The following is an 18900-nucleotide window of genomic DNA, read 5'->3' as shown; positions in this document are numbered from 1 at the left end:
ACTAAGAACAACAGAGTTATTCACAAAAGTTTTTAATTTGCAAGTGACCTGACTGTTTTGTCCAATCTGGTTTTTCATAAAAAAAAGTTTAAAGTTTTAGTTACAAATTTTTAGCATTAAATGCCAATAGTATCATGATTTCATAAGCTCTCTCCAAATCAAGCCCAAGTAGGTTAATAAAAAGAATTCTCAACAAACTCAACTTAAGTCCACTATTTCCTATATAACTTCATACAGAAAAAAAATTGCAAATGTGGCTATGAACTACATAAAAAAATGTTAGTTACTACGTTTGAATTTATATGATGAAACAAATTTTGTTGATGTGTGTTATGTACTGTCAGTTCGGTTGGTAAGGCTGAGAGTGTTGTGTTGTCTATGGTTCATTAGTCAGCAGCTGGCATCATGGCTGATAGTTCGTCAGATAACCTGTGTAACCAATGTATCGCGTAATGCACACACAGTGCATGTAAAGGGTACATAAAAGTGGCAACGAGGAATTCCGGATCGGTTCGTGCGCGTGGAGTGGTGTGCGGGCGATGATGGCGGCAATTGGGATTATGGGAGAGTTTGTGCCGGGTCGGGACACGTGGAAGAGTTACCGCGAAAGGGTGCAGTTTTATTTTATAGCTAATAAAATTGAAAACGACGAAGCAAAACGCGTTGTATTTTTCACTGTCTGCGGGGCGGAACTCTACAACTTAGTTTCATCGTTGTTAGCTCCACAGGCTACCGATGAGATACCCATCGCCGAGGTATTCAGCCAGCTTTCCGCACATTTCGAACCGAAACCCAGAAAGATTGTGGAGACATACAAATTTTTGAAATGTGACCAGCTAGCGGATGAAACGATAGCAGTCTATCTGGCGGAACTCCGGCGATTGAGCACGTATTGTAACTTCCCCAATTTGGAGAGGATGTTGAGAGACAGACTGGTGTGTGGTGTGCGGGATGGATCGGTTCAGCACGCGTTGCTGTCTAAGGATCCACTGAGCTTCAAAGATGCAGTGGATATTGCTATGGCGGCTGAGGCAACAGGGAAGAACATATTGGACTTATGTGGAAAAGGAGACGAGATAAATCCAACGCGTGTTGACGAACATCCGGTGCATGCGGTGGCGGGCAGAAGCCATACCGGCAGACGTCCGGATGGTATTCAGGTAAACATGGACACGGGAATACGTAAACAAATGATGGGCCCCCAGGAGAACAAACGAAAACAACAGTGTTGGCGATGAACTGGGAATCATGTTGCGGAAGTGTCGGCATGTGACAACTGTGTGCCGGTTTTGTTCCAAACAGGGTCACATAGAGAAAGCCTGTATTACGAAACAAAAACAAGGTAGGCCTATTGGTGGGGCTTAACAGGGAAATGTGGGGAATAAGTCTAACTCTGGACTTACATGTTGTCAGATACAGTAAGGGAGTAAGAGGGAGAACAGAATGAAGCAATGAACACTTTGAATAACCTGCGAGCGTTGAAAAGTAAGGCACCTTTGTCATGGACGTTTGGGTGGATGGCAACAAACACTGCATGGAAATAGATACAGGCGCAAGCTTTTCTGTTATTAGTGGGGAAACATACAAGGCCCTGTGGCCCGAACAGCCACCATTGGACATGTGTAACATCGCATTGCGTACGTGGTCCCAGGAACAGTTGCGGGTTAAGGGAGTTAAAACAGTCTTGGTAAAAACAAGGGGAAGTGAGGCAGTACCGCTTCCGGTGTTAGTGGCGGCTGCGAAAGGGCCGAGTTTTATGGGGAGGAACTGGTTGGAGCCCCTTGGGATTTCTGTGGAGGGCGTTTTCGTGGTAGAGAGTTGCAAGGAACCGAGTGTTGTGCAGAAGAGCCGATGGGTGGAGGAACTGGTAACAAAGTATCCAAAGGTATTTGACAGCAGTTGTTTAGGACAGTATAAAGGTCCACCGGTATCCCTCGCGCTTAAAGAGGGAGCCACACCAGTATTTAGGAAATGCAGACCAGTGCCATTTGCAAGAAGGGACAAGGTAGGGGATGCAATCGACAAGCTGGTGATGCGAGGAGCTTATGAGGCAGTGCCGTATTCATCGTGGGCGACACCTGTTGTGCCTATTATGAAATCGGATGGGTCCATTGGCATATGTGCTGACTACAAGGGCACAATCAATCCAGCATGTAAGACAGAGTGTTACCCGTTGCCGACCATAAACGAAGCTCTGGCATCGCTGGCAGGGGGGAAATATTTCACGAAGCTGAACTTGGAGGACGCCTACATAGGTTGGAGTCGACGAGGGAACGGCAGATTTGTTGACTGTCAATACCATCAAGGGACTTTTTAAGGTCCGCCGATTACAGTTTGGAGTGAGCAGTGGCCCTGCCGTGTTCCAGAGACTCATGGAAACACTCATAGCAGGAGTAGAAGGGGTGGTAGTGCTACTGGACGATGTGTTAATAGCGGGCCCAAATGAAGAAGAGCACTGGACACGTGTAGCGGATGTAGTGGCAAGGATAGACAAGGCTGGGTTACAGTTGAAGAAGTCCAAGTGTGTTTTTGCATCCGCAGTGATGAATTTTCTAGGTTATAGGATAGATGCGGAAGGGATACATCCCACACACGACAAAGTGGAAGCCATCGTAGGGTACCAGTGCCCCAAAACAAAAAGGACCTGCAGTCTTTTTTGGGCTTGCTCAATTTCTATGAGCGGTTCTTGAGAGATAAAGCTAGTGTTTTGGAGCCACTACACCAACTGCTTGATGGAAACGCTGCCTGGAAATGGGAGACACAGCATGCAGCTGCATTTACCAAGGCCAAGGAGTTGCTACAAACAGACTGTGTGCTGGTCCATTATGACACCACAAGACCTCTGGTGCTAACATGCGATGCCTCAGAGTATGGTGTAGGTGCAGTGTTGGCACACGTCATGGACGATGGTGAAGAGAGACCGGTGGTGTTTGGGTCGCGGACACTGCAAAAATGTGAGCGGAACTATGCGCAGATCGACAAGGAAGCCCTCGCGGTGATATTTGGGGTGACTAAATTTCGTCAATATTTGGCAGGCAGATCATTTACAGTGGTGACAGACCACAAGCCATTATTACGACTTTTGGATCCCAAGCGCCCAACCCCGGACATACTGTCACCTCGCATGTTACGGTGGAGTCTGTTGCTAGGCATGTATGACTACACCATCATGCATAAGCCAGGGGTTTGGATTGGACATGCAGACTCCTTGAGCAGGGTGCCACAGCCGACATCACCAAGGGTAGTTCCGGCAGTGGCAGATATCCTGATGTTTGAAGCAATGCCGGATGCCCCCTTGGATGCCCAGGCCATGGCACGATGCGTGAGCGAGGATCCAGTGTTGAAGAGGGTGAAGCATTTTGTGTTGCATGGATGGCCACAAGAACTACCAAGTGAGGAGATTCGACCCTACTGGAACCGCCGGTTAGAACTGTCAGTCTACCGTGATTGTGTGCTGTGGGGAACTCGGGTGGTAGTTCCGCAGCAGCTGCGAAGTAGCCTACTAGGAATGTTACATGCATCACATGATGGAATGGTGCGCTCAAAGGTCTGATAATGGGACTGCCTTTGCTTCAAATGAAATGAAGACCTTTCTAGAGAAGAATGGAGTCATTTACAAGTATACGCCCCCATACCATCCGGCCAGTAATGGACAAGCCGAGCGAACGGTGCACACTGTCAAGGACAAGTTGAAGAAGTTGAAAGCAGGCGACTGGAATACGAGATTGCACAGACTGCTTTTTTCGTTGCGCACAACTCCCAGTACGGTCACGCAGAAGACGCCTGCCGAACTCTTGATGGGTCGGAAGCTGCAGACGGTTTTCGACAAGCTGCACCCGCGGTCACTGTCGGGTGCAGTAAAATGAGACAGTTTAGTGAAAAGGACCCAGTGTTAATACGCAACTATGGAGCTAGACCCAAGTGGGTCCCTGGAGTGGTGGCACATAGGGAGGGTCCAGTTACATACCAAGTGCAGGCTGGAGGTCGCATGGCACGGAGACATGTCGATCAGATGGTGCGACGCAATATCGCTACACGACTCCAGGAGAGCTCGAGGTTACCGGTGGGAGGAGCATCTGGGACGCGGCCCCGAGAGCAAGAAGAATCACTCCAGCAAGCTGTCCATCAGGGGAGACCAGAGCTTCAGCAGCAACCACAGAGGCCTTCAAGCAGTACAGCGACACGACCAGGATCATCTGGTACGAGGATGAGTGGCAGTGAGGAGCCCCTCCAGTGAGCAGCTGGTTCCCTAGTGTTGGGGGACTCCGAGCTACCATTTTTGGAGTTTCCTAGTGACTGCGGATCAGCAGCTGCAGTCGATCATGTTCGTCCAGGGCAGCAAACATCTGAGGAGCTTGCTGAAACCTAGGAGTTCTCACTGCAGGAGACCCAGGGACAGCACCAGGAGCTGAGTAACTTGCCAACGAGGGTGAGGGAGCGATCCACACGAGTCAAGAAAACACCAAGAAACTTGAGAAACTACGTTCTCCATTGTGTATAACAATATGTACAAGTGCTTAGGGTAAAAAATCACTTGGAGGGAAGGACTGTTATGTACTGTCAGCTCGGTTGGTAAGGCTGAGAGTGTTGTGTTGTCTATGGTTCGTTAGTCAGCAGCTGGCATCATGGCTGATAGTTCGTCAGATAACCTGTGTAACCAATGTATCGTGTAATGCAGACACAGTGCGTGTAACGGGTACATAAAATTGTGAAAATGAATTATTTTCAAATAAAATAATAACTCAAAAGTGACAATATGCAATTCTGTACAAATGTGGCAACTGGATAATAAGACAAATAATTCCTTAAGTCAAGGAAATCAAGGGTTGGTTAGGTTAGGTCAGCTACATTAATAATATGTATTTAATAAATAACACATAATACATACGTAAGTAATGTAGCTGACCTAAAATAACTAATCTTTCAATTTAGTTATTACTTGTCTTATTCGTCAGAAGCCACACTTGAACAGAATTACTAGCAATTCAAAAGAGGGCTGATTTTCAGAAATAAATAAATAAATAAAAATTCCAAAACACTTTATTTTATATCCTAACAATTTTTTAATCATTCCCTATGAGGGTGTTACGATACTTCAAGTAGTTTACCATTTAATGAATGATTAGGTGAGGTTGGCTATATTACTAATACAATGATATTGTGAGAATGGTCGGTTGGGTTACTTAAGACACTCTTAAAATACTTTAAAATAGAGTAGACAGTTGGTTAGGTTACCAACATTAAAAAATTGTAAAATCATGTAAATAGTTAGTTAGGTTGGGCTAGCTAAATTAAAATGCCTTGAAATCATTGGTAATTTTTAACCAACTATTCAAATAATTTTACAATTTTTATTACGCTACCCTAACCAACCATCCCTACTATTTAAATGCAGCCAACCATTACCGCTAAACTTTATATTGGTAAACAACTGGTAAGCTACTTGAAGTATTACAAAGTCTTCTTAGAGAATGATTCAAAAATATGTAAGGACGGGAACAAACCAATTCCAGAATTTCAGTTTTTTAAAATAGGGGTTTTGGTCAAGGCTTTTCCCCAAAGTTAAAATAAAATTATGAAAATACCATTTTTCAACTCTAGAGACGTTCTTGTATTTACCCTGAAAACAGCATTAGTAAATACATAATAATTCATGAGAAATCACACTCTCAACTTACATTACAATACCTGTGCAAGGACAGTACCACCGCAATTTATTGTTTACCCAGTTTACCCATATGGGTTTCTGTGTTTATTTTGGAGAACTTTAGTCAATGGAGGTATTGTTTCATAAAAAACATAGTTCATATGATGGCGTATTGCAGTTGTAGGAAAATATTAAAGTTTATATTTTCTGTTTGTTGGTTGGTTGTCCAAATGTCATTGAATTAAGAAAGTATTTTTTTTTTACATTTCATTTAAAGTAGCGTTTTGAAGCCCATAGTAACAAACAATTCATAGATTACGTTAGCGACGTAAAACATACTTAAAAACAATGTGGATGGTTGGTTGGGTTAGTATAGCCACATTAAAAGTACTGTTAAATCATGTGAATGGTTAGTTAAGTCAGGATAGCCACATCTTAAATTGGTAATTCCTAAGCGACCATAAAAAATATTTTATATAGTTTTTTTTAATGTAGCTATACTAACCCAACCAACCATCCACAATGTTTGAAAGTATTTTTACAGTAGCTAACCTTACCTAATCAACCATTCACAATATTTTAATACAGTTCATCAAAACAAACACACAAACTGACACGGGTAAACAATTAATTGCAGCGGCAACGGCAATACACAGGTATTGAAATATGAGATAAAAACAGAGATTTCTCAGAAACTAGCAGGAATTTATTAATGCTGTTTTCAAGATTATTAAAGGGTCATTTCATGTCAAATCACCTAGAGCCATGTGCTCCAAGGTTACAGATTTTGTTCAAATTTTTTTATGCATACATATCTATAACATGAGTAACTGTGAATTATTTTAGAATTTTTAAATTAAAACTGGAAGAATGAGAAATTTTTGAAACTTTCAGTTCAGGATTTTTTCTTCACCAGTACACTTAAATTACTATAAAACCCACAATTTTCATGCTATCTAGCTCATTTAAATTGCAAAAAGCTAATATTCCATACTTTGTAGATGTGGACAGAGAAGTAACAAATTCCATCACAAAAATTTTACACTGAGCATGGAATACAATTTTAAGCTATTTTGCACCTTTGCTCAATACCATAACTCAACAAACACAATGAGCACTAGCTTGAAAATTTATTTTTACATACACATTAGCATTAGGTAACTATATTTGAAAAATGAAAAGGGTGTTTTTTGTGGTTTTTAAATTATTAAATTTTTACTACTGAGGTATATAATAATGCCCAAATCCAAAGTAATTGCCACATAAAAAATTAAAAATAATTGGATAAATTGGGTTTACCAAATAATATGCTAAATACAAATCTCGCTTTTTTGGCAAAGAAACTTACCAAAGTAACTTCGTACTGGGTGCAGATAATGTTACTTAGTGTTTATAGACTATATGCACATCTCACTACTCTGTCATATTGTATGCCAATTCTTCAATAATTTTCTGTTCATCGGGTTGTAGTGCATATGTCCTGCCTGATGGATGATGTTGAAGGAATTGAACTTCTTTAATACAGTTTTCATAAGGCACCCAGCAGCAGTCATACTTAAATGGCCAGTGAAATGTTGACGAAGGACCGCAAGGATGCATGACCTGAACTTTAGCATCTCTTTCAACATCTGACACTTCAAGTATTTTACCTACGCACCACTTTTGTTCATATTTAACAGCAAAATATTTCTCTGGAAGAATATGCATCACTTCTGCATGTTTTTATACACCAACTACTACTGTAAAAGATTTTTCAGAAACAGAAACTTGTTTAACAATCAAAGTTTTTTCATCAGTATGTTTGAAGTAATGATTTTCTCTAGTGCCTGTAATGGATGTTGCATTTGCATATCGTTGATAAGAAATTTCTCATTATACTCTATTTCAACCACAGATATGTAAAAAACTTCAATTCCTTTTATATTTTCTTTAGCAAATTTGAATAAATCCTCAGAGTTTAAAATTTGTCTGTCAACAGTTCTCTGAAGACTGGCTTTTGTAGCCAGTCGTTTGATTGTACCACCCACTCCTTCACATGCATTTTTGCCATGGCTGGTGGCAAAGAAGCTCCACTCAGCAGATAGACCATGGTCTTCTTGATGGAAACACAAGTTAATAAAAATTTTATAGTTTTTGTACTGTGCAGCACTACCATCACTAAAGTAAAATACATGACTCAAATGTGGTAGTTCTCTTCGTAAGTGCTGTAATAATGACTTTTGGAAAGTGAAAAATGCTGTGGTGTCATGCTTAAGGCAGTCACTTATGAAGCAGAATGATTTTGACTTCAAGACATCATCACTATCAGTATAATAAACAACAAATGGATGTAAGGTAACTTGAATGTTTTGCCAATGGAAACCTTGTGCAGCATCTTGCAAAATACAGGTGTAGGTAATCTTCTGCAAAGTCAGTTATAATGAGGCAAGAGTTTCTATCTATTTTAATTATTATTTGCTTTAGGTACCGACTTTGCGACTTGGCTGTGAAATGATGTTTAGTCAAAACCACCAATTTATCTATTAGCAGATCAAACAAAATCATCAGCAGACTTTGTCAGTGTTTCAAGCGATTCACGGTCAGAGTGAATCCATTGTTTGAAAACAATAAAGTCTTTTGTTTCAAAAATTTCTAATTACATAAGGTACTCACGAAGTACTGACACATTTGGACAATTAGGACATGTGTGAAGCATGCATTCTTCTGAATGAAGGTCACATACCAATTTATGCAGGAGCTCTTGATATGGTATGTTTAAATGAATACTCTGCATCATTAATTTCACATTTTGGTGATAGGTACACACGCACACTGAATGATTATCACAACTGCTTACAGTTACACATTCTTTTGGACGCAATTCACAAAACTTCGTAAAACCTATTTTATCATTAGGGTTTTGTTCTTTAAAAGACAAACATCTTTTAAATTATGCAAACTTAGCCTTTTTGTTTTCAATTCTCTTTTTCCGTGTTCACTTGGTACAGACACGCAGTCTTTTGTGTTGGAAGAAACTCTACTTATCTCATCGTCATAGTAGAAATCTTTCACCTTCTTTACTAACTTTTCACTTAGACGATGACCTTTCCTTTAGTCTATACTACCTAAAACTACATAATTCTCTAGAACATTTCTAGCCTTTTTTACCATATATTCAGTTGTGTCAAAAAAATGAACAGTTTGTTGAATACTCCAAGATTGCGGGACAAGTGTCAGTATTTGAAGTTTTTCAATAATTTCACTTGTTTTAAATTTTTCTCTTAATCTATCCATGAGGCAACTGCAAACACTACACTGTATGCTTGAATCACTGGCAGTGTTTACAGAGTCTTCAATGGGAAAAGCTTTACTTGCTATTTCTGTAAAACTAGCTGATAAACGCTGAGCCTTACTTTTCAAGTATGCACTTCTTTCCTCCTGCTACCTTTTAGTAACTTTTACTGGAGAAGAACCAATTAGTTTACAACTTTCATTCAGTTTTTCCAGGACCTGAGAAGGGGTATCTGGTTCATAGTCACTGTCTGAAACACTGTTATCACTGTTGCTAGTCGCAGACACTACTAATTTTCTACAGGTTATACAAAGTTTGGTGCCTGGTAAAAGTTTCACCGTGGTCTGATATTTTTTTGAAAATGAAACTGAAACACCCTTGAGACCGTTTCTAACATTTTTTTTTTTTTGTGTTTTTTAAATGGGTCACAACAAATTCTCTGGCGATCTTTAATTGTTGTAAGAAATGTACAGCTATGTTGGTAACATGTTTTCAACATTGTGACAATTAGTTCTTAACCTTAAAAGTTCCTGTTCTCTTTCACCAAATTCAGAAAAGCACATAAAACATTTTTGTTTACACTCTGTGTGAGGTGAGCAGTCTTCTTGGAGATGCAGGCAAACTGAGCACTTGTTCATTATTTTAAACTACTGTGTGCAGCAACTACAAAACTGTGAAATACTCCGGAAGACTCTGAAACTCATAACTTCTGATCATACAACCTATTCATATTTGAAGCCAGTGAGAGACTAGCTAGTATTGGGCAAGAAGGCAGCAGTTTACTTATCAGCACAGTTATCATATGTTTTCTGCTTAGCCAGCAGGAGAGAGCCAGCACAGCTAGAGATAAAAGTGAAGGATCACTGGGTGACTCAAATGTATGGAAACACATCATTCCCTCTCACATATTACTGAATTGTGATGCAGTAGCAGCTCATTCACAAATTAATGCTAGACCAACATTACAATACGTTCAAAAATTTTTTTTTTTAGAGTAAACCTGGTTTTACTGATTTGCATATCAGATGGAAGTTACGAAGTTGATTAAAAAATACTTTATAATAGTGCATTAGCTAGTTAAATAAACAGAATAAAAGCTTAATACATTTTATGCATGGAAAAGTATTAAAGGCATGAAATGTGCATCAACATAATGAAATTAACCCGTGATCAGGTGCACTATGAGCAAATTGCTCACGGTCAGCAAATAATCGTACATCATTTTATGAAATCTTCACATTTGACTTTGGGTCTCTTGGTACCTTCAAGTCGGCATTTTGTGATTCTTTAGTGCCATTCATAGCCCCTAATACACATAGGAATCGAAAGTGTCAACATTCAAAGTCAGCTACCTTCACTCTGTGAGCAGTTTGCTCTATGCGTGCCCGATAGCGTATGTTGACCGCGTATCGGGTGTGAACATCTATCAAATGCACATCCGATTACACTCACGTGTTATTACAGTCTGTGCATGTCGCTCGTGTATCCCCGATAGTTTTTGCACGGTTTCTTTTGAAGTTTTGGTGTAAATATGAATTGTATGTAATGCATCTACAATCGAGTGAAGTCAAAATTTAGTCTGCTGTACAATGGCTACTAGCAAGGATCCAGAGGTATGGTTATTGTGGCTTCGAGAACTAGAAAATGAGGGCTATGACAGTTCCATTAGTGACAGTGATAATGAAAGTGAACACAGTGAACACAACAATGCTAGTGAACAATCCGAAGTTGAAACAAGTGAACTGGAAATAGGTGAGTGTTTGTCGGCTGATAATAATTATTATTTGGGAAAAGATAAGAAAACAAAATGGGGTAAACGCTTGCCACATCGACCCAGAAATGTTTGTACAATGGCATGCAATATTGTAACTCATCCTCCTTGCATCAAGGGTATTGCGAGAAATGCAAATACTATTTTAGACAGCTGGAAATTATTTTTTCCAGAGACTGTTGTAGGTGAAATTGTTGACTGTACCAACAAATACTTAGCAAAAATGAGGTTACGAATTGCACGTGAATGTGACTTTCGAAATACTACGTTAGGGGAAATGTATGCTTTCCTGGGTGTTTTGTACCTGGCAGGATTGAAAAAGGCTCAACATCTAAATGTACAAGAACTGTGGGTTGACGATGGGACAGCACCAGATTGTTTCAGAGCTACAATGTCAATAAAAAGGTTCGCCACACTTCTTAAGGCTCTCAGATTTGATGACCTGGACACTCGACAAGAACGAAAGAAGATTGATAATTTGTAATTTGGCTCCCATTAGGAAAATTTTTGAAGGATTTGTTACCAAATGCGGCAGTTTCTATCAGATTGGGGAATATGTAACAATCGATGAAATGCTCGAGTCTTTTCGCGGACGTTGCAAATTTTGCCAGTAGCCTATATTGCAAATAAACCAGCAAAATATGGCATCAAGATCTATGGACTAGTTGATGCTCGGATGTTCTACACAAGTGTACTAGAGATATATGCAGGTAAACAGCCTGAGGGTCCATACAAAACTGACAATCGAGCCAGTAGTGTGGTAAAACGCTTAATTGCTTCCATTACAAAAACTGGACGCAATATCACCATGGATAACTATTTCACATCAGTCCGACTTGCAGAAGAACTTTTGAGGGACCACAAACTGACAATCGTTGGCACACTCCGTAAAAATAAGCCAGAAATTCCACCATTGTTCCTGGACACTAGAGAAAGGTCAGTCCACAGCAGCATGTTTGGCTTTGGAGAAAAACGCCTCCTACTTTTGTATGTGCCGAAGAAAAGAAAAAATGTGCTGATGCTATCTACAATGCATAATAGTGACACAATTGATGAATCAACAGGGGAATTGTGTAAACCAGAGGTGATAACATTCTGCAACCTTACCAAGGGTGGCGTAGATGTTGTGGATGAGATGAAGTCATCATACTCAGTGTCAAGAATCAGTAACCGGTGGCCACTTACTATGTTCTTCACAATAATGAATGTAGCTTGCATAAACAGTTTTGTAATTTCAAGTGCAACACAAATATTACAACAGATCGCTGTGCATAGGTACATAAAGACTCTAGCTTTGGACCTCATGAAACCACATTTAGTGACTAGATCTTCCATTCCCACGCTTTCAGGAGAAGTGGTATGCCAAATCAAAGTGTTGCTGGCTTACGTGATGTGGAAAATAAAATGTCACCAGTTCAAGGATTTTGTGGCCTATGTCCAAGACGCAAGAACAGGCGAACTAAGAGGATTTGTGCAAAATGTGCCACACCAATATGCAATGAACACACAAAATTCACTTGCGTGAGATGTGTGGGTGGTTATACAAGTGATGAAGACTAAGACACTAGTAATGTGACACAATGAGATCTATAGGGACAGACTAAAAATTAGCTCTTGCGAGTTATTTACCTATTATTATGTTGATTTATATTTATAAAGGTTTTACTAGAGCCTCTGTAACTATTCAGCATGGCTGTATTTAAGTTAGATTTTTTTTCAATATTATGATACTACAAATGTGGATTTTACCTAACAATATTTTTTGTTAGATTACTATAGATGAAGAGGCACGAAGGATGTTTGCAAATAATAATTATAAATAGCAGTGAAGTTGAATTTTATGTGAACTTCTTTAATTGTATCTTAAAAATATATAGTGATGATTTAATACTACAATACAAGATACGCATTGCAGTGCATTCATAAATGTGCAAATTAAAGATGTGTAAATATTTTTTCAGCATTAAACACTAATAAGTATTTCATTTGAATCATCATTTGAAACTTCTAGTATATAAAACATGTTATTTAACTAAAATCTCACATTTTGACAGAATAATCAAAACTGTTGCTGCCATGAGCAAAATGCTCAATGTGCGCCCTATCGCGGAACTTTTTATAGTGCGCCCGATCGCGGGTTATAAGTCTAAGGATAGCTTGATAAAAATAAACAAATAATATAATATATTGCTTGTATTTAATATTGTAAATAAAATTAAATATTCCGATAGACATAGTACATTACAAGATTAAGGAAGTTTTAACTCTTAAAATTTGGGCCATATGTATTTTAAAGCAACACAATAGTGTTTCATATACTGTATTACCTTAGTAAGATACATTAAAAAAACATTATTTAAAAACCACAAAAAACACCATTTTCATTTTTAAAATATAGTTACCTAATGCTAATGTGTATGTAAAAATTAATTTTCAAGCTAGTGCTCATTGTGGTTGTTGGTATTGAGCGAGCATAGGTACAAAATAGATTAAAATTGTATTCCATGCTCAGTGTAAAATTTTTGTGATGGAATTTGTTACTTCTCTGTCCACATCTTCAAAGTATGGAATATTAGCTTTTATTTACAATTCAAATGAGCTAGATGGCATGAAAATTGTGGGTTTTATAGTAATTTAAGTGTACTGGTGAAGATCGTCGGAGAACATTATTCGCTCAAAAACTGAAAGTTTCGAAAATTTCTCATTCTTCCAGTTTTAATTTAAAAATTCTAAAATAATTCACAGTTACTCATGTTAAAGATATGTATGCATAAAAAAAATTTGAACAAAATCTGTGACATTGAAGCAGGATCTTGTATTGTAATTGGGTGATTTGACATGAAATTACCCTAAAGTAACGTCTCTAGTGTTGCAAAATGGTATTTTCGTAATTTTATTTTTACTTTGCAGAAAGATATTTACCAGGGTTTCCCTTCACAATCACCAACAAACCAATAATATAACACATTTTAAGGAAACTATTATTAATAAATACTAAAATTAATTACAAATTTAAACAATCAACAATCATGCCTGCCTCTAACAAAACATGTTATGACCAAATATACAATAAACCACTTTATTATATAAATCACACTTGCCTTCAGTTCATACTCGACTGGATCAAAATTTGAAATACTGAAATAAATTTCTTCAATACTTTCTAACACATCCTGGTCAGCCAACGGTTCCAACTGCATCTTTCTAACTGCTTCAGCATCATTATCACGACCAATAGGAACACAAATTTCTGAATGTTTAGAGCCAGCCTTTTCTCCCACAGCACTGGCAGCTGATTGCAGTCCTAAATTTTGTCCCTGAAAACCAAATACATTTTCCATTAGTCACTAACCCTACTCTAGCTTTGAAAATAGCTTAAATCAATATTTATAAGTTCCATGAGATTTACTAACCCTTTTGTTTATGAATTCTAACACTTTATGTTTGATGTCACCCATTGTTTACTAGGCCTTTATTTTACCAAGTTAACTGCATATTACCAATTTGGGAGGAACAAAAGCAAGCAGAAGCCAAAACGACATTTAGTAACGTTGCACAATCCACCGGTAACTATTCACACAAGCCATTGATGACACACAGGTACACAGCATCACAAACGATGAGCAGGAATCACTACAAAATGACGTTTTTGATGTACGTTTTTAGGGGAGGGAAAAGTTATAAACATTAAACTCAAATCACTGAAACAAAGACTTTTAAATGTTATTCATTAAATATTTGCAATATTATTATTTTGGTTATGTTTGTTATGACACCACCTTAAACCTGTTTAAAACACTTATAAGCAAAGATATATTAGACACAAATACAAATGACATTAACAATTACATTGAACATTTTTTGTTACAACTGCGAGCAACGATTTTTTGACGTTAGATAAAAACAATTTTATTAAATGAAATTATTTTTCATCAATATTCTTTCTGGAAATTCTTTTTTAATTTATATTTTTAAAATATTCACTACACTTTTTTATGAACATTCTTTATAAAAAATAAAATATATAAACAATATTGTTACGAACTATGTGGGAAGAACTGAGTTCATAAGGGATAATCCAATTCAGTTATATGGCTGTTTTATTAATTTCAAATATTTACATTAATAATAAATAATTATACTTAATAATGTCCGATAACAAATCACTAGCACTCAAAAATATTTAATCTCAAGTAACTCAATGTCTGTCAAGTTCTGCAGTTCACACTACTCACTCGCTAGACTCAACAGTGGTTCGCCCCTTACCACATGTCTGTTCACACACAGTCTCGAACCACTCAGTCACCGAAATCTCTCGATCGAGTCGAATCCCGCAAGGCATCGCTCTCCCTCTTCACCGATATTGCACTTCCCTTCACTCATGGAGCTCTCGGAACTCTCGGAACTCCGGAACTGTTGCGGGACTCGCTCGGAACTCGCTCAGAACTACCGTGAAGACCAGCGTCTCCCTTTTATACAAGTGGGTCAACTTTCCACAACCGACAAGATTGGCTGTGACAAGTCACGTCATCCTTGGCCAACCAAAAGCCCGAAATGTCGAGGAAGGCAGTGCCCATTCACACCACTCCACGCGGTGGCCTGCATAACTCCCAAGGCCTCTCAGCGATAGATAACAGTGCCAAAAAAGGGCGACGCGATGGATGATGGCAGGGGGAGGAGGAAGCGACGACCTGTGTAATACGACCAGGCATGCGTAGCATACCTTATGTCAGTGGATGGCATATGACATGGGGCATATTGTCAGTATCCATGAAGGGCTGCCAGCCAGCTCAAAACCTGGCTTGTGTCGCGGTCCTGTATGCATTCGTAACAATATATTACATACAGATGTACACAGAATGACACAAAACATTAACACTTCCAACAAAATTTACAATCTAGTGACGCCGTCCCCTCTACCTCCATTGATTGTAAAGTGATTTATATATGGTTCGTGATCTCAGGCAGGGGCGAATATTCCATGGAACCAAGGGAACCATTGGTTCCCTACTGCTGACAAATAAATAAAATAAATATATTACTACTTGTCTACTATCGTAAATAATTCAACTTGCATTTTTTGAACAGGTCGCCATAACACTTTGTGTAAGCGCGTTCGCGCGTAGAATCTCTTCAGCTATAGCTTTATCTCTCTCACGCCTCTGTTTCTCTCTCTGCCTTCCCCGCTCCCACATCCCCCCCCCCTTGTAGCTTCCATTGCCTTCTGCTCCTTCATTGGTGGCCGACTCCTTATCGGATCTCTCCCCCTTCGCCTTCGGGTGTTTACGTAAGCACTCGGCTTCGGCCGCCGACCTGGGGAACCAAGCCAGACGGCTGGTTCCATCGCGTGCCGTGTGGCGTATTCTCTAAAGAAATTGTGTGCTTCGCGTTGCGTAAAATAACTCGCCTGACAGCCTGAAAGCAGATTAAATGCGGTAAAAATACGTACTTTATAATACTTCATTACGTCCCAAGTTTTTGGTAAAGAGTTTCGTCAAATTCAAAAGTGGCCACATAGCTACAGCATTGCGGTAGACTTGGCCAAGGGAACCAACCGTCTATTCTGCGGGCCCTGGCCATGGAGGGGATTTTAAGGGGAGTGCGGAGGGACGAAGCTGTCGCAGGAGGGGAGGGAGCGGCAGGAAACAGACGCGCTTGTGACTGCGTGGTAGAAAATTTACTTGTTTCATCTTTTTGTGCTAAAAGTTTTGAACAAAAACGAGTTTTAATTTTGCAAGGTAGACCCACGCCAGATATGTCGTCTATGGTAACAAATGCTAAATTAAGTGGTGTGCAGTGCAAAAGACACTTCAAATCTAATTTTTACAGTTCGCACAAATGGCTTACTGGTTGTAAACAAACTTTAAAACTTATACTGTTGGCCTTGTTTAATGTTTACTAATGAGAAAGGAGTTTGGAATAAGAACGGTTTTAGTGAAATGAACAATTTTCATAAAGCAGCTCAGAGACATGAACTCTCGCAGACACATTTATCGGCCGTCTGTAAGCTAAAGATGTTTGATTCAGTCGTGTTGATCTGGATCTAAACGAACAACTCCGCGCTGATGTCAAAAACACAATGAGGTTGTGGACCGAAACAGAGAAGTTTTGAAACGTTTGATTGATGTCACTATGTTTCTCGGGCGACAAGAGATTGCGTTCCGAGGTCACGATGAAAAAGAATGTTCCTCAAACCGCGGTAATTGCATATAATTAGTGTAATTGTTAAGCAGTTACGATTCAGTATTAGCCTCACATTTGGAAACTTCTAAGGTTTTCACAGGTTTGTCTAGTAACATACAAAATGATATAATAGAAAGTATTTCCGAAGCGATTGTAACGGAAATTAAAACACAAGTTAGTCAGACTCCTTTTGTAGCACTAATCCTTGACGAAACGTCTGATGTTGCCAACATGTCGCAGCTTGCATCTGTACTGCGGTATGTAACGAACGAGGGTAACATCGAAGAGAGATTCCTCGGTTTTACAAACGTTAGTTCTAACAGATCAGCAATAGCACTGGCAGAGCACGTTTTTAAGTTAGTAGATGAGTATAACTGTGGCGAAAAATTGGTATATCAAACATATGGGCTACAAAAATTAGTGAGAGGAAAATATGATAATGCTATATTCATACATTGTTGTGCGCATAGACTCAATCTTGTGCTTTCGCAATCACTCAACAACATTACTGATTGTAAGATATTTTTCAAAACATTAAGTGGGTTTGCCTCATTCTTCTCTCATTCTACCAAACGAAAACAGGCATTAGACAAATTTGTGAGCAAACGATTTCCCAAAGTACGTCCTACAAGGTGGAATTATAATTCCCGCTTAGTTCATACGATTTTTGAAAACAAATCAGATCTGATAAGCCTTTTCGAAAACATAACCGAAACCTACATTGCTGCGCGTGGCTTCCTAGCTGCGTTAAAATAATTCAATTTTAATTTTATCTTACGTGTGTTTTCTGATTTATTTTCTATCACAGATGCATTGTTTCAGATTATTCAAGCAAAAACTTTAGACATTAGCTATTGCCTTCAAATACTGAAAGAAACCGAAAAATTAATTTCTGAGAAGAGAAACACATTAAGTTCAACAATTTGGTCCGCCTTCAAAGATGACCCTCCACTAATAAACAGCGTACATCTGAGGAAAATGATCCAGAAGCTAGCTACAGAAAACTGTATTTTGAAATTATTGATAATATTCTAATACAGCTTGTGACACGATTCAGCTCACTCGAAAATTTGAAGTTCCTGGGTTTAATGGATCCAAATAAAAACGAGGTAAATGCAAAAATATGCTGTCCGAAGAAGCATTCGCCTCTTTAAAATATTCTTATGGCAACTACTTCGATCGATGAGTGAATTAATTGCAAAATTCTGTTTAGCAGAATTTAAATCAAAATCAATTTATGAGATACTGCAGGGGCCTGTTTCATAAAACTACAAGTCTACAAGTTACTAGTGAATTCACTTGTAACTTGTAAAGTAATGTTATTTCCTGTTTCATAAAGCTACAAGTTGGGATGGTTTTCTACAAGTAAATTTCTACAAGTTACAAGTTAACTTTACAAGTCGAAATGAGTTTGTGTTTCTCAAAAACACTTGTATAAATAAACACTTGTAAATAAGGCGATATTTTTAACAAGCCTTGTGGCGTAGGTAAAGATATTTACAAGTTTGAATGGACGAGTGATATAACGTTTTGATTTTCTAGTTATTTTCAGTATCACATATTTATTTATTTTTTGTTAGTGCAGTTGCTTTCAAACAAAATGAATATTGCATTTACTGATTCGGAAGACGAGGATGATTTGAATTTTCAGGTTATGAGAAGACGAAGAGTGTTCAGAGAAAGGATAAATGTTTTGTTCACATCTCATTATGAGTATAATGAACGTTTCCGAATGAGTTCCGTGAAACTTGAAGAATTATTATTGGAAATAGGACATCTCTTAGAACGTCCAACTAACAGAAATCAAGCACTCTCGCCACAGCAACAACTGTGTATTGCATTACATTGGTTGGGAAACGGAGGACAGTATTGACGTCGTCCGTCTGAAGGCCAAAAAGCCCGGCCTCCACCCGCCAGTATTAAACCCCGCTAACGGAACGCAATCCTAGTCCAGGTCACGTGAGTCAAGCGAGCCGACGACGTCGGTGAGTGTTTAAATAGATTACGCCCGTATGCCAACTCCACCAA

General features: G+C 38.8%; 1 protein-coding gene across 1 annotated transcript in view; it reads right to left on the bottom strand.

The window, feature by feature from the left end:
* The window catches only part of LOC134529168 (syndetin), a 73468-nt gene extending 58972 nt beyond the window's left edge, over positions 1-14496 (bottom strand). The window contains exons 1-2 of the mRNA XM_063362990.1: positions 14103-14496; positions 13791-14006 (exon numbers count right to left, since the gene is read on the bottom strand). Of these exons, the coding sequence (XP_063219060.1) occupies positions 13791-14006; positions 14103-14147 (261 nt within the window). The 5' untranslated portion in view covers positions 14148-14496. The remainder of the gene's footprint in view (positions 1-13790; positions 14007-14102) is intronic.
* Between the last annotated feature and the right edge of the window lie 4404 nt (positions 14497-18900).

The sequence above is a fragment of the Bacillus rossius genome, chromosome 2 (genome assembly GCF_032445375.1).
Source record: "Bacillus rossius redtenbacheri isolate Brsri chromosome 2, Brsri_v3, whole genome shotgun sequence".
NCBI classification, from domain to species: domain Eukaryota; kingdom Metazoa; phylum Arthropoda; class Insecta; order Phasmatodea; family Bacillidae; genus Bacillus; species Bacillus rossius.
Note: the sequence above shows the minus strand (reverse complement) of the source record. Positions and strands in the feature narration are given on the sequence as shown.